At 45.3% G+C, this 14,877-nt stretch overlaps 2 protein-coding genes across 4 annotated transcripts in view; one reads left to right on the forward strand and one right to left on the reverse strand.

The window, feature by feature from the left end:
- The window catches only part of LOC120026059 (netrin-G2), a 138,324-nt gene extending 130,575 nt beyond the window's left edge, over positions 1 to 7,749 (forward strand). For all 3 annotated transcript variants that reach the window (XM_038970845.1, XM_038970846.1, XM_038970847.1), the window contains 3 exons: positions 2,576 to 2,743; positions 5,219 to 5,353; positions 6,545 to 7,749. In XM_038970845.1, the coding sequence (XP_038826773.1) occupies positions 2,576 to 2,743; positions 5,219 to 5,353; positions 6,545 to 6,771 (530 nt within the window). In that variant the 3' untranslated portion in view covers positions 6,772 to 7,749. The remainder of the gene's footprint in view (positions 1 to 2,575; positions 2,744 to 5,218; positions 5,354 to 6,544) is intronic.
- A 3,452-nt stretch (positions 7,750 to 11,201) lies between these two features.
- Positions 11,202 to 14,877, reverse strand: part of setx (senataxin) — a 59,535-nt gene continuing 55,859 nt past the window's right edge. Inside the window, exon 25 of the mRNA XM_038971308.1 lies at positions 11,202 to 14,792. Coding sequence (XP_038827236.1) covers positions 14,082 to 14,792 — 711 coding nt within the window. The 3' untranslated portion in view covers positions 11,202 to 14,081. The remainder of the gene's footprint in view (positions 14,793 to 14,877) is intronic.

A 14,877-nucleotide genomic window follows, 5' to 3' on the forward strand; every position in this document is an offset into this window, starting at 1 on the left:
GTCATTCCCCCAGTCTCTGTGGCCTGCTGTCTGCCCATGTACTGAACCTACACCTGTCCCATGTCCCACTGTCCATCACCACAGCTCTCCTCTCTGTTCCCAGACTGTCCATCACCACAGCTCTCCTCTCTGTTCCCAGACTGTCCCACTGTTCATCACCACAGCTCTCCTCTCTGTTCCCAGACTGTCCCACTGTTTATCACCCCAACTCTCCTCTCTGTTCCCAGACTGTCCCACTGTTCATCACCACAGCTCTCCTCTCTGTTCCCAGACTGTCCATCACCCCAACTCTCCTCTCTGTTCCCAGACTGTCCCACTGTTTATCACCCCAACTCTCCTCTCTGTTCCCAGACTGTCCCACTGTTCATCACCACAGCTCTCCTCTCTGTTCCCAGACTGTCCCACTGTTCATCACCCCAACTCTCCTCTCTGTTCCCAGACTGTCCCACTGTTCATCACCCCAACTCTCCTCTCTGTTCCCAGACTGTCCCACTGTTCATCACCACAGCTCTCCTCTCTGTTCCCAGACTGTCCCACTGTTTATCACCCCAACTCTCCTCTCTGTTCCCAGACTGTCCCACTGTTCATCACCCCAACTCTCCTCTCTGTTCCCAGACTGTCCCACTGTTCATCACCACAGCTCTCCTCTCTGTTCCCAGACTGTCCCACTGTTCATCACCCCAACTCTCCTCTCTGTTCCCAGACTGTCCCACTGTTCATCACCCCAACTCTCCTCTCTGTTCCCAGACTGTCCCACTGTTCATCACCACAGCTCTCCTCTCTGTTCCCAGACTGTCCCACTGTTCATCACCCCAACTCTCCTCTCTGTTCCCAGACTGTCCCACTGTTCATCACCCCAACTCTCCTCTCTGTTCCCAGACTGTCCCACTGTTTATCACCACAACTCTCCTCTCTGTTCCCAGACTGTCCCACTGTTCATCACCCCAACTCTCCTCTCTGTTCCCAGACTGTCCCACTGTTCATCACCCCAACTCTCCTCTCTGTTCCCAGACTGTCCCACTGTTTATCACCCCAGCTCTCCTCTCTGTTCCCAGACTGTCCCACTGTTCATCACCCCAGCTCTCCTCTCTGTTCCCAGACTGTCCCACTGTTTATCACCCCAACTCTCCTCTCTGTTCCCAGACTGTCCCACTGTTCATCACCACAGCTCTCCTCTCTGTTCCCAGACTGTCCCATTGTTCATCACCCCAACTCTCCTCTCTGTTCCCAGACTGTCCCACTGTTCATCACCCCAACTCTCCTCTCTGTTCCCAGACTGTCCCACTGTTCATCACCACAGCTCTCCTCTCTGTTCCCAGACTGTCCCACTGTTCATCACCCCAACTCTCCTCTCTGTTCCCAGACTGTCCCACTGTTCATCACCACAGCTCTCCTCTCTGTTCCCAGACTGTCCCACTGTTCATCACCCCAAATCTCCTCTCTGTTCCCAGACTGTCCCACTGTTCATCACCCCAACTCTCCTCTCTGTTCCCAGACTGTCCCACTGTTCATCACCACAGCTCTCCTCTCTGTTCCCAGACTGTCCCACTGTTCATCACCCCAACTCTCCTCTCTGTTCCCAGACTGTCCCACTGTTCATCACCCCAACTCTCCTCTCTGTTCCCAGACTGTGAGTGCTACGACCACTAACTACCCTCTCTGTTCCCAGACTGTGAGTGCTACGACCACTAACTACCCTCTCTGTTCCCAGACTGTGAGTGCTACGGCCACTAACTATCCTCTCTGTTCCCAGACTGTGAGTGCTACGACCACTAACTACCCTCTCTGTTCCCAGACTGTGAGTGCTACGGCCACTAACTATCCTCTCTGTTCCCAGACTGTGAGTGCTACGACCACTAACTACCCTCTCTGTTCCCAGACTGTGAGTGCTACGACCACTCTCTGTTCCCAGACTGTGAGTGCTACGGCCACTAACTACCCTCTCTGTTCCCAGACTGTGAGTGCTACGGCCACTAACTACCCTCTCTGTTCCCAGACTGTGAGTGCTACGACCACTCTCTGTTCCCAGACTGTGAGTGCTACGGCCACTAACTACCCTCTCTGTTCCCAGACTGTGAGTGCTACGACAACTAACTACCCTCTCTGTTCCCAGACTGTGAGTGCTACGACCACTAACTACCCTCTCTGTTCCCAGACTGTGAGTGCTATGGCCACTAACTATCCTCTCTGTTCCCAGACTGTGAGTGCTATGGCCACTAACTATCCTCTCTGTTCCCAGACTGTGAGTGCTATGGCCACTAACTATCCTCTCTGTTCCCAGACTGTGAGTGCTACGACAACTAACTACCCTCTCTGTTCCCAGACTGTGAGTGCTACGACAACTAACTACCCTCTCTGTTCCCAGACTGTGAGTGCTACGACCACTAACTACCCTCTCTGTTCCCAGACTGTGAGTGCTACGACCACTAACTACCCTCTCTGTTCCCAGACTGTGAGTGCTATGGCCACTAACTATCCTCTCTGTTCCCAGACTGTGAGTGCTACGACCACTAACTACCCTCTCTGTTCCCAGACTGTGAGTGCTATGGCCACTAACTATCCTCTCTGTTCCCAGACTGTGAGTGCTATGGCCACTCTAACCGCTGCAGCTACATAGACTACCTGAACATTGTGACGTGCGTCAGCTGCAAGCACAATACCAGAGGACAGAATTGCCAGCACTGCAGACTGGGCTACTTCAGAAACGCTTCCGCCGAACTAGACGACGAGGGTGTCTGCATCGGTCAGTCAGTGTGTGTGTGTCTGTGTGTGTGTGTCAGTGTGTGTGTAATCGTTAGGCATTGTGTGTGTTACACAAACAGTGTGAAATGTTGATCCACCAAGACGTCATTGATCAGAAATACAGTTTAGCGAGATCAGCATCTCCAAACAAACTGCCAGAAAAAAACTGCTAAACAGATAAAGACAGTAAAAACACTGAGATCAGACTATTATTCCTCCTGGATTCTCTGTGGAGCTGAATGTAGATCAGACTATTATTCCTCCTGGATTCTCTGTGGAGCTGAATGTAGATCAGACTATTATTCCTCCTGGATTCTCTGTGGAGCTGAATGTAGATCAGACTATTATTCCTCCTGGATTCTCTGTGGAGCTGAATGTAGATCAGACTATTATTCCTCCTGGATTCTCTGTGGAGCTGAATGTAGATCAGACTATTATTCCTCCTGGATTCTCTGTGGAGCTGAATGTAGATCAGACTATTATTCCTCCTGGATTCTCTGTGGAGCTGAATGTAGATCAGACTATTATTCCTCCTGGATTCTCTGTGGAGCTGAATGTAGATCAGACTATTATTCCTCCTGGATTCTCTGTGGAGCTGAATGTAGATCAGACTATTATTCCTCCTGGATTCTCTGTGGAGCTGAATGTAGATCAGACTATTATTCCTCCTGGATTCTCTGTGGAGCTGAATGTAGATCAGACTATTATTCCTCCTGGATTCTCTGTGGAGCTGAATGTAGATCAGACTATTATTCCTCCTGGATTCTCTGTGGAGCTGAATGTAGATCAGACTATTATTCCTCCTGGATTCTCTGTGGAGCTGAATGTAGATCAGACTATTATTCCTCCTGGATTCTCTGTGGAGCTGAATGTAGATCAGACTATTATTCCTCCTGGATTCTCTGTGGAGCTGAATGTAGATCAGACTATTATTCCTCCTGGATTCTCTGTGGAGCTGAATGTAGATCAGACTATTATTCCTCCTGGATTCTCTGTGGAGCTGAATGTAGATCAGACTATTATTCCTCCTGGATTCTCTGTGGAGCTGAATGTAGATCAGACTATTATTCCTCCTGGATTCTCTGTGGAGCTGAATGTAGATCAGACTATTATTCCTCCTGGATTCTCTGTGGAGCTGAATGTAGATCAGACTATTATTCCTCCTGGATTCTCTGTGGAGCTGAATGTAGATCAGACTATTATTCCTCCTGGATTCTCTGTGGAGCTGAATGTAGATCAGACTATTATTCCTCCTGGATTCTCTGTGGAGCTGAATGTAGATCAGACTATTATTCCTCCTGGATTCTCTGTGGAGCTGAATGTAGATCAGACTATTATTCCTCCTGGATTCTCTGTGGAGCTGAATGTAGATCAGACTATTATTCCTCCTGGATTCTCTGTGGAGCTGAATGTAGATCAGACTATTATTCCTCCTGGATTCTCTGTGGAGCTGAATGTAGATCAGACTATTATTCCTCCTGGATTCTCTGTGGAGCTGAATGTAGATCAGACTATTATTCCTCCTGGATTCTCTGTGGAGCTGAATGTAGATCAGACTATTCCTATTGAATGTAGATCAGACTATTATTCCTCCTGGATTCTCTGTGGAGCTGAATGTAGATCAGACTATTATTCCTCCTGGATTCTCTGTGGAGCTGAATGTAGATCAGACTATTATTCCTCCTGGATTCTCTGTGGAGCTGAATGTAGATCAGACTATTATTCCTCCTGGATTCTCTGTGGAGCTGAATGTAGATCAGACTATTATTCCTCCTGGATTCTCTGTGGAGCTGAATGTAGATCAGACTATTATTCCTCCTGGATTCTCTGTGGAGCTGAATGTAGATCAGACTATTATTCCTCCTGGATTCTCTGTGGAGCTGAATGTAGATCAGACTATTATTCCTCCTGGATTCTCTGTGGAGCTGAATGTAGATCAGACTATTATTCCTCCTGGATTCTCTGTGGAGCGGGATCAGACTATTATTCCTCCTGGATTCTCTGTGGAGCTGAATGTAGATCAGACTATTATTCCTCCTGGATTCTCTGTGGAGCTGAATGTAGATCAGACTATTATTCCTCCTGGATTCTCTGTGGAGCTGAATGTAGATCAGACTATTATTCCTCCTGGATTCTCTGTGGAGCTGAATGTAGTGTTGATGTAGTCCATCTGCAGGTGAGAGGTGGGGGGCTGGAGGACGGCTGAAGGAGGGTAAAAGGGTGGCACAGGGGGAGTCGGGAGGATAACCCTGTCACAGTGGGGGCAGGTCCAGGCCTTGGAGTCAGCACAAATGAGGGCCCCATTAGCTCACCTGCCATGCTACTGGCACACAGAGACTGGCATTGAATCAATACAGAAGAGAGAGAGAGACTTACACATGCACACATACACCAAATTAACTTACAACTAAATATATTTAACATGCCTGCCTCCATCTCTTTCTCCATTCCTCTCCCTCTATTCCCCTCTCCCCAGAGTGTAACTGTAACCAGATGGGTTCTGTCCATGACCGGTGTAATGGGACAGGCTTCTGCCAGTGTAAAGACGGCGCTACGGGGCCCAAGTGTGACGACTGTTTCCCTGGGTACTACTGGAAACAAGGCTGTTACTGTGAGTATACAGGGGGAGATATGCACTTGGCTGTGTGTGTGTGTGTGTGGGGTGTAGATATGTGTGGGGGGGAAAGATAGTGTATGTATGTGGGGAGGGGGGGGGGGGGGGGGGTTGTGTGTCTGGGGGGGGGGGGTGTATGTGTGGGGAATATGTCACACGACAGTCATAGTAGCCTTTAGCATCCCCTGCTCCTTTCATTAACACCTTAACCCTCCTTCCCCCTATCATATACCATAGAGTCAGGGCCAGTCTCAAACACATACAGCCCCAGCCTCCTTTTCTCTCTGAGGCTGGCTTTGGAATCCCTCCTTACTGCAGTTTGTTAGTTAGCCAAATGGGTCAATCAGTAGAGCACAGTGGATCCCATATTAGATTAAGGTGAGAGAGTAAAAAGGTTTTCGGTGGCATAAACATGCAATGGAAGCATGATACACACAGAGATCCAGAACATAAAAGCTTTGAGCATGCTTTTGTCATCATGCCTTACAAATCTTCACAGGTTTTTACGTCACACACCCGCACATGCACACACATGATGCATGCACACATGCTGTGACACACACACACACTGCGTTTTTAGGCCAAATATCTTGTACAGTATAAAAACTACCAGCATGTTATTCCCCACCCCGTTTACAGCTTTTTCATTCAGCCTATGATTTACAGACAACTAAGAAATGTATAAGAGTCTTCTGAACAAAAATATACATTACTCTGATTCAGATGCTCCAAAAAAACAGGGAAAACATGGCAGAAAAGAGAAGGCAGGTGGTATTCGTTGCTGAGCTCGAGGCAAGGAGAATTAACATGTTCTTCTTTCTTCCCCCTCTCTATCGATATACTTCCATTGCTCCCTTCATCTCTCTTCCCCATCTTGTTCTTTCTGTGGCAATACTCCTCTTCTCATCTTCCCCCGATCGCTCTCTCCTATCTTAATCCTCTCTTTATTCTCTTTGCTCTTTACACCCCCATCCTCCTTTTATCTTTCATGGAACCTTGTTGTTTTGCCACTATATCTCCCTCTCTTTCCCGCATCCCTTTTTCTCATTCGCCTTCAATCACCTTCCTCAACCTACTCTCTCACTTTCAACCTCTTCTTCTCTCCCTCTACCTCCATCCTCATTTTCTCGATCACTTCATTCACCTCTTTCTGCTTCTCTCTCTTTCTCCCTCCCCCCTCTCTAACAGCCAACGTGTGTGACGAGGAGCTGCTCCTATGTCAGAACGGCGGGACGTGCTCCCAGAACCAGAAGTGTATCTGTCCCCCAGAGTTTAAGGGCGTGCTGTGCCAACAGTCACGCTGCGAGGGGGACAAGGCCTGCAACATGGCATGCACCGCACACCTCCACTTCCTCGCCCCCCTACTGCTCTGCGTCCTGCTACCCCACCTTCTGGCCACTTTAACTGCACACTGAGTCACCTGCTGCCCCCTCAAACCCAGGGGGAACTGTTGTGTGTGTGGATCCTTAGAGAGGGAAGGTTGGGAAAGGTCTGCAAATACACACCCACCCACACACACACCTCACTGACTCGGGGAACGTGTGAGAGTAAAACAAGAGAATGACTTCAGAGAGAACAGAGGAAGCTGGAGGAAAATCAGACAACCAAACCCCCCGTCTCTCTCCCTTTAATCTTGAGCTGGAAGAATCTCGATCTCATACCAAAAAGCATAATTATTATTAAATGAGCAAACGACTGTTCGTTTAACACTTTAAATCACTACTGTTCACTATGAAGAAAAGGGAGGGAGGAATTGCTGCTGTAACACAAGTACATTTCCTTTGTCTTAATTCATTGAGTTAATGTGCCCCTCTTCTCTTGAGACCCTGCACTTACTGCTCCAGACAGACAGGGAGTGTGTTTGGCTAGACCTGGGGAGGGCTGGGCTGAGAGGGGATTCGCTGCTGAGGTCTATGTAGAATAAACTGTAAACCAGGTTTCACATCTTTGACTCAAAATAACAGACTTGTTTTCACCTTTTCCATTTTTTTATTTATTTCATCACCTTCTTCAGTCGTTATTGTATGTTATGTGTCCACCGACAGACGCTGAGATTATACATCATTATTACAATATCCAGAGGGTTATCAATATTAAGATTTTAGTCACTATTATGGTTGTTATAGGAATGAGTCGCCAGTTTAGCAAGATTTTATCTTCACACAGTATTCAGGAGTAAAACAGAATTTAAACTTATCAACAGTCAAAGGAGAGAAAAAAGAAATCGACAAAGTATCAATATAATATGACATTATTTGAATAGTTTTTGTAGAGATTATTTTTGTTTGAAGTTATAATAAATGAACTATTCCAGAGGAGCATTTTATTACACTGTAAACGTTACAGTAAATGTGTGTTATTTACTTTTACTTGTACATTCTTTCAAGAGAACAAATGTGTCACTACCAACCAAAACTGGCAGGTGTCTATTCCAGAGTGGAAGTGTCTAGGTTGCTGAAAAGTCAAAAAAGATTACCTAATTTATTGGTGGGGTAAGTTGAGCCACCCCTTATTTCTGGGAAACCGTACACAAAATGAATCATGTGACCAAATATCTAGAAAGAGGTAACATTGTAGAGTCCTATTAAGCATTCTACCACAGTTAAATAGTTGAAACACACATACACTGACCAAAAAGTTATTTTGTTGCCATTTACATATGTCCCATTACCAGTTAAACCTATTTATTTCACTTACTTGCTGTGCTGTTTCGTTGTTCAGTCGTTTCATTCACAACAAAGATATCATATTTTTCGTGGCATCATTACATCATCTACCTACGTTATATAGGTATGCACGTCAGCTTTGACATCGGTTTTACACATCGGCGTTAAATTAATATCGGCCGATTCCGAAATGCTCCCCGATATATTGTGCATCCCTAATGAGTTTTATGCATAATATGCATAGTAGTTTTGCAGTGTGTCATGCATATTAACTTATTGTTACAGTGCATCAGGCCCTCTGTATACAACAGTAAAACAAGCAGGAGTTTAGCCACCCTTGAGGATCTTGAGAGAGCAGCCAATTTAGTGACATAAGAGAATATGTCCCCTTGAGCAGCAGCAAGGGATGACAAAATAGACGGAATGACAAAAAAGAAAACGAACATGTACCTGTGTGAAAGAGAGGCTAGGATAGAGTAGCAGAGGCACACGAGGTCTTATCTGATGACATGGAGTCTGAGCTTGATGAATATGCAATAATTTCAGACTGATTTCGTGGGCTTAGTAGCCTCAAAATGCAGAGAACTTGCACACTGAAACAACATCCTTATCCCAGACAACTGGTCAAGAAATGGAAAGGTAAGTGATTTTAAACAGATATCTATATCTGAATGTAGCCATACATTTAAGATACACGATATAGCACACCCGCATTCCATGAATTAAACTTTGACCTACCAGCACCATGCCCCAACGTCACAGGACATCATCACACGCTTACCCCAAGGCGGATCAATGCTACTGCCCCATACCCGGGGTAAGTTGTGCCAATAGACCACTGTTTAGACAGCTGTTTTCAAAACCGTTAATGTTTACATGAATTCTGATTATTTCCAGGGATACACAACATCCTGAAATACACTACATGACCAAAAGTATGTGGATACCTGGTCGTTGAACATCTCATTCTAAAATCATGAACATTAATATGGAGTTGGTCCCCCCATAACAGCCTCCACTCTTCTGGGAAGGCTTTTCACTAAATGTTGGAACATTACTGCAGGCACTGTAGGTGAAAGATTCATGACTATGTTTGTTTTACCAGTATCTAGAATGACCTCCCAGACGTATTGAGACAGAAAACATGGGGCTAATGAAAAAGACATGTGTAAGCAGAATAAAGGCTGAGCTCAGGTGAATGGACAGAGCTGGATAAACAAAGAGTTAACCATTGGACATATAAAAATAGAACGTAAGCAGAATCCATAAGAGTGTACAGACTGGGTCAATAACCACTAGACATGTAAAAACAGAACGTAAGCAGAAAATGGAGAAGAACCCATGGTTGTACTAATCAAGTATTATTAGAAAAGCACTTATACTGGGAAAGTATATATGCAATAAATGTAATATTTTTGGGATTAACACTATGGCGCCGCCACCAATATAATCTAAACTGAAGCAGATGTGGGCATGAACAAGCAAGAATTGAGACAAGAAGATAATGGTGGCTCAAGGCCAAGGGGAGTTAATCATCTACATGGAGGGGAGTGACTGTGTTATCTGAAGGTGGAAACCTATAAAGCCTGAGGTCTGTAACAAGAAAAGTCAGTTGTTCCATGGAATTCCTCGGCTCTGTTACTTAGTAATAAAGTCTATTTGAATTTACAAGTATCTGAGAAATATTTGATTCAATATTTCCACAAACTTCCATTCAGCCACAAGAGCATTAGTGAGGTCAGGCACTGATGTTGGGCAATTAGGCCTGGCTCGCAGTCGACATTCCAATTCATCCCAACGGTATACGATGGGGTTGAAGTAAGGGCTCTGTGCAGGCCAGTGAAGTTCTTCCACACCGATCAACAAACCATTTCTGTATGGACCTCTCTTTGTGCACAGGGTGATTTTAATGCTGAAATAGGAAAGGTTCTTCCCCAAACTGTTGCAATAAAGTCAGATGCACAGAATTGTTAGAATGTTATTGTGCTGTAGCATTAACATTTCCCTTCACTTGAACTAAGGGGCCCAACCCAAACCATGACAAACAGCACCAGACCATTATTCCTCTTCCACCAAACTTTAGTTGGCACTATGCAGTCGAGCAGGTAGCGTTCTCCGGCATCTGCCAAACCCAGATTTGTCCATTGCACTGCCAAATGGTGAAGCGCGATCATCACTCCAGAGAACGCGTTTCCACTGCTCTAGAGTCCAATGACGGCGAGCTTTACACCACTCCAGAGAACGCGTTTCCACTGCTCTAGAGTCCAATGACGGCGAGCTTTACACCACTCCAGAGAACGCGTTTCCACTGCTCTAGAGTCCAATGACGGTGAGCTTTACACCACTCCAGCCAACGCGTTTCCACTGCTCTAGAGTCCAATGACGGTGAGCTTTACACCACTGCAGAGAACGCGTTTCCACTGCTCTAGAGTCCAATGACGGTGAGCTTTACATCACTCCAGAGAACGCGTTTCCACTGCTCTAGAGTTCAATGACGGTGAGCTTTACACCACTCCAGAGAACGCGTTTCCACTGCTCTAGAGTCCAATGACGGTGAGCTTTACACCACTCCAGCCAACGCTTGGCATTGCGCATGGTGATCTTAGGCTTGTTTGCAGCTGCTCGGCCATGGAAACCAATTTCATGAAGCTCCCGACGAACAGTTCTTGTGCTGACATTGCTTCCAGAGGCAGTTTGGAACTCAGTAATGAGTGTTGCAATCGAGGACAGAAGATTTTTTACACGCTTCAGCACTAGGCGGTCCCATTCCGTGAGCTTGTGTGGCTTCCACTTCGAGGCTGAGCCGTTGTTGCTCCTAGACTAAACGTTTACACTTTACAATAACAGCACTTCCAGTTGCCCGGGGTAGCTCCAGCAGGGCAGAAATTTGACGAACTCACTTGTTGGAAAGGTGGCATCCTGTGACGGTGCCAGGTTGACAGTCACTGAGCTTTTCAGTAAGGCCATTCCACCGCCAGTGTTTGTCCATGGAGATTGCATGGATGTGTGCTGGATTTTATACACCTGCCAGCAACAGGTGTGGCTGAAAAAGCAGAATCCACTAAGGGGTGTACACATACTTCTGTATATATAGTGTATATGTAGATATCGTTGTTAGAAAGAAAACTATATTTCCCTTGACTTAGTGATGGTGAATGTAAATAAATGGGTCAACATACTCCACTCTCACCTATGTAATTTCATTCAGGTCAGACATGTTTTATGCAAATAGAAAAATAGATGACATGATGATTGACACCAACACATCCAGCTCAGTTCCATTGGGAATTAGGAAGAACTGAAATGAAACCAAAAATGTCCCCATAATGTCCTAAAAAACATGTTACTACCCCTAAGGTTCTGATAGAACAAAATTACAGTTCCTAATAGGCCAAAACATAACGGTCTCCACATAGAAATAGACTTACTAGAATAGGAAAAGACCCCTGAAACACTATTTCTATGGTTCTCCCACTAAGAGATCGTCATTGGCGTGGAAACCCAGGGTTTACAGGGTCATCCTAGTGACACCCTAGGCACTGTGTGGCGTCCTTCATTTGGAGTAGAATTTTATTTCAAAAATAAACACTTCATTGAGAAAGTAGTTCCAGGTGTTAGTGGAGTCAGTGGCATTGGACGTAAACAAGAGAAGTACAGGTGAAATGCACTGTCACTCCGTAAAAGGATGAGCACATTTAGACAAAAGCACCACTAACACCTGGAAGGAATGCAACATCAACAACGACAAAAAGTGGGTGTGTGTGTGTCAGCATGCAATAATAAGACAGAAAAGACATTCAGGCGGTGGTAAAATAAAATCCTGTTCTAGTCTGGTGTGTCTGGCGTCTCTATTCTGGGCTCCGCTTCAGAAGAAGTCTGTATTGTTAACATGAAGGGCAGTGGGATGAACTGAGACGTGTGGGGGAGATGGGAGTTGGGGCACAGATCAGAGACCAGCGTGGGAGTTGTCCTGGCTTAACCCCACTGATCTAGGACTAGATTCCCCTACCACAGTCCTAAACTCAAGCATAAAGCATTTACCACCCAATTTGTAAGTCGCTCTGGATAAGAGCGTCTGCTAAATGACTTTAATGTAATAAAGAAAATGGAAACTATGGCCTTATTTAGAGGAAAGTTGTCCCTAAGCCGATCAGAACTATTGAAAGGATTGTGGTATGGTGAGAGTTGTGTGTGACAGAAACACACAAGGCCCAACTAATAGCGGAAGTGTACCGCCTACCTGTGTAAAGTGAAAGATGCCTGTAACAAAATGCACCTTTTTATTTGCCCACTATTTTAGCAGTGGTTCAGACAAACAAAGCATACAATGTTGACCATGGTCAATTTAGTTTCCCTAACACTTTACAGAGCTGGAATCAGCTGATTAGTTTGGTGAATAATAATATACACGGCCATATTCAGTACGAAAACATTCTTGAAAGTTGCAGATAGAAATTCCACAAATAGAGCCGACGCGATTCCTTATTCTACATGTCAGAGATGCATGTTTGTCCTACATAGCATATTTCTTTCTGAACGTTCCAAAACAATGAGTCCTGCCGAACACGCCCCAGGTGAACATCGGCAAGCACCAATTGGAAACAAATAAAATAAATTATTTTGCAGATTAAAATTATATGTAAACAATTGTTCAATTTCAAATAAATGATTCATTTACCAACTTAAAAAAGATATACAAACTTGATTTGGGTTAAACTGGCACTGTGGTTCCTTTGGGGCACAGGTCTTGGAAAAACAAGCCAATATTTCTCCCAAAAACTATATTGCATTGAAATGACTTGAAGAAATGATTTGAACCATTACCTTCTAAACACTGGACGGTATCGTGACAGGTGAAACGCAGAAGGAACAAAGCCATGTATACTTCCCTGCAGTTGCTGAGAGCCACTGGAAGTCTGTACTTTAGTTGCAACATTCGAGGAGGCAGCTGGCCTGAAGTCCAACAGGGGTGAATAATACATTCATATAACCTTGTCTGTCGACAAGAAAGGTAACCTAAAATAAGTTTTGTTGATAGTTTGTGTGTGTAAAAAGGAGCTTGTGTTAATGCACAGTGTGATACAACAACAAATAAAAGTGCATCCAATACCGTACAGACAAACCAGCAGAAGAAAGTGACCAGAGATGTCAAAACTTCGACTCCCTATACAGAAATAAAACATCTGTCCCACATTCTCCAGCTACAGCGTTCACTTAGACTATGTATGGGTCCATGTTACAAATTCTATAACAATGCTTAATGTAACACAACCAGGCCAATTCCAATCACAAAATGTAACCTTAATTGCCTCAGTTAATCAGCATCCTGGTGCTAAACAAGGACGACACTTTAAAAGCAAAATAAATCTAAAATAATTGCCTATAGTCAAATAACTATGGCTGACAAGATATACTTTTGCACTTACTATATGCTTTAAATGGAAATAGTGTGTACTTTCTATTTTAAGGTAACAGCCATTCTGTTAAGTGGGCTATACTACTAATAAATAACCAGGTATCAAACATTGAGCACCAGAGACATTAGTCTTAGCGCTTTTATGAAGTCCAGAACATTTCTACACAAATACAGAGCACGTAAGGAAATGAGATTAGGAAATTATAAAACTGTGAACCAAAAAAAGAAAAATGAATAAAAGTCACAGGCACAGTGCATTACCCTGGTTACATCTCTCAGTAATAAACTGGAAACACACAAGTACCAGTGTTATAGTACAAGTGTCCTTTCACAAAGGCACCGCCCCCACTTTCCAAACAAAGGGCAGTTTAATACAGAGAGGCCAGTGGCTAACCCACATACTCAAGCCATAAGTCATTAAACAGCTTATTACAAAAACGATTACATTTATTACAGAAATAAAATTAACTGACTTGTAAATGATACAACAGTATCATATTACTGCTTGAGATGGTGAAAAGTGATGTTTTTGACTGACTGTTCGACCACCAAACTACTCCGCGTAATCTCTTGTCCTTCAACTGTCATTCCCTTTCCCTGAACTTATCAGAAAGCACACCAATAAAAAACAAATCAAACAGAGTCAGTGGTCAGTCCTCTCTTTCCCCCTCTTGGAGTAGGTGGGAGGGATCCATCGGGGGTCTGGGTCTCGTTTCCGGGGATGAGTGTGTGTGTGGTGGTTGAAGGAGGCTGTAGCACTGTAGCGATTATAGTCTCTCTGTCTGGGTTCCCTCGGTGGTCTGTTAACTCCGTCTCCTGGGTATGGCTCGGAGACTGGTGAACGGTGTTGCTCTCTGTCCCTCTCCCTGACAGCCCATCTCTGGTTTTGGTACCCAGTGGGGTGACGCTGCTCTGGGCTGTTGCATCCTCGTGGTTCCCTCTCAGCTCGTGGGTCTCTTCTGATCTCGGCTTGTGGGACCCTGATTCCTTCAGCTCGCCGATTCCAGTCTGCTCTATGCTGGGGGGTCTGGACTACCAGACGGGGGTCTCTGGGCCTGTCAGCGTCCTGGGGAGGGGATGTCGACCAGGGCTGCTGGGGGGAGTCCCTGCCCTGGGCGAACAGGGCTGGCTCAGAAGAGCGGCGTAGCTGGAAGGGAGCAGGCCTGGGGGGATCGGCGGTGGGACAGGGGGCAGCAGGGGGAGGGCCTGGTTCTCTGAGGGGGTAAGACAAGCTCCTGGTCAGCTCCTGCTTGAAGATCTTCCTGGCGTCGGTCTTGAAGGTCATCTCATTCGTTGATATAATGACGTCTCGTGTAGCGGCATCCTTGATGAGCGCGCCCCAGTCTTGGTTTTCCTACGACAGACACACAATCAACATGAGGCTAGAAATGGAAATGCAACCAGACACAGGCCTCCATTCAGATACAGGAGGTGGAGCT

Source organism: Salvelinus namaycush, chromosome 31 (assembly GCF_016432855.1).
Source record: "Salvelinus namaycush isolate Seneca chromosome 31, SaNama_1.0, whole genome shotgun sequence".
Lineage (NCBI taxonomy): Eukaryota > Metazoa > Chordata > Actinopteri > Salmoniformes > Salmonidae > Salvelinus > Salvelinus namaycush.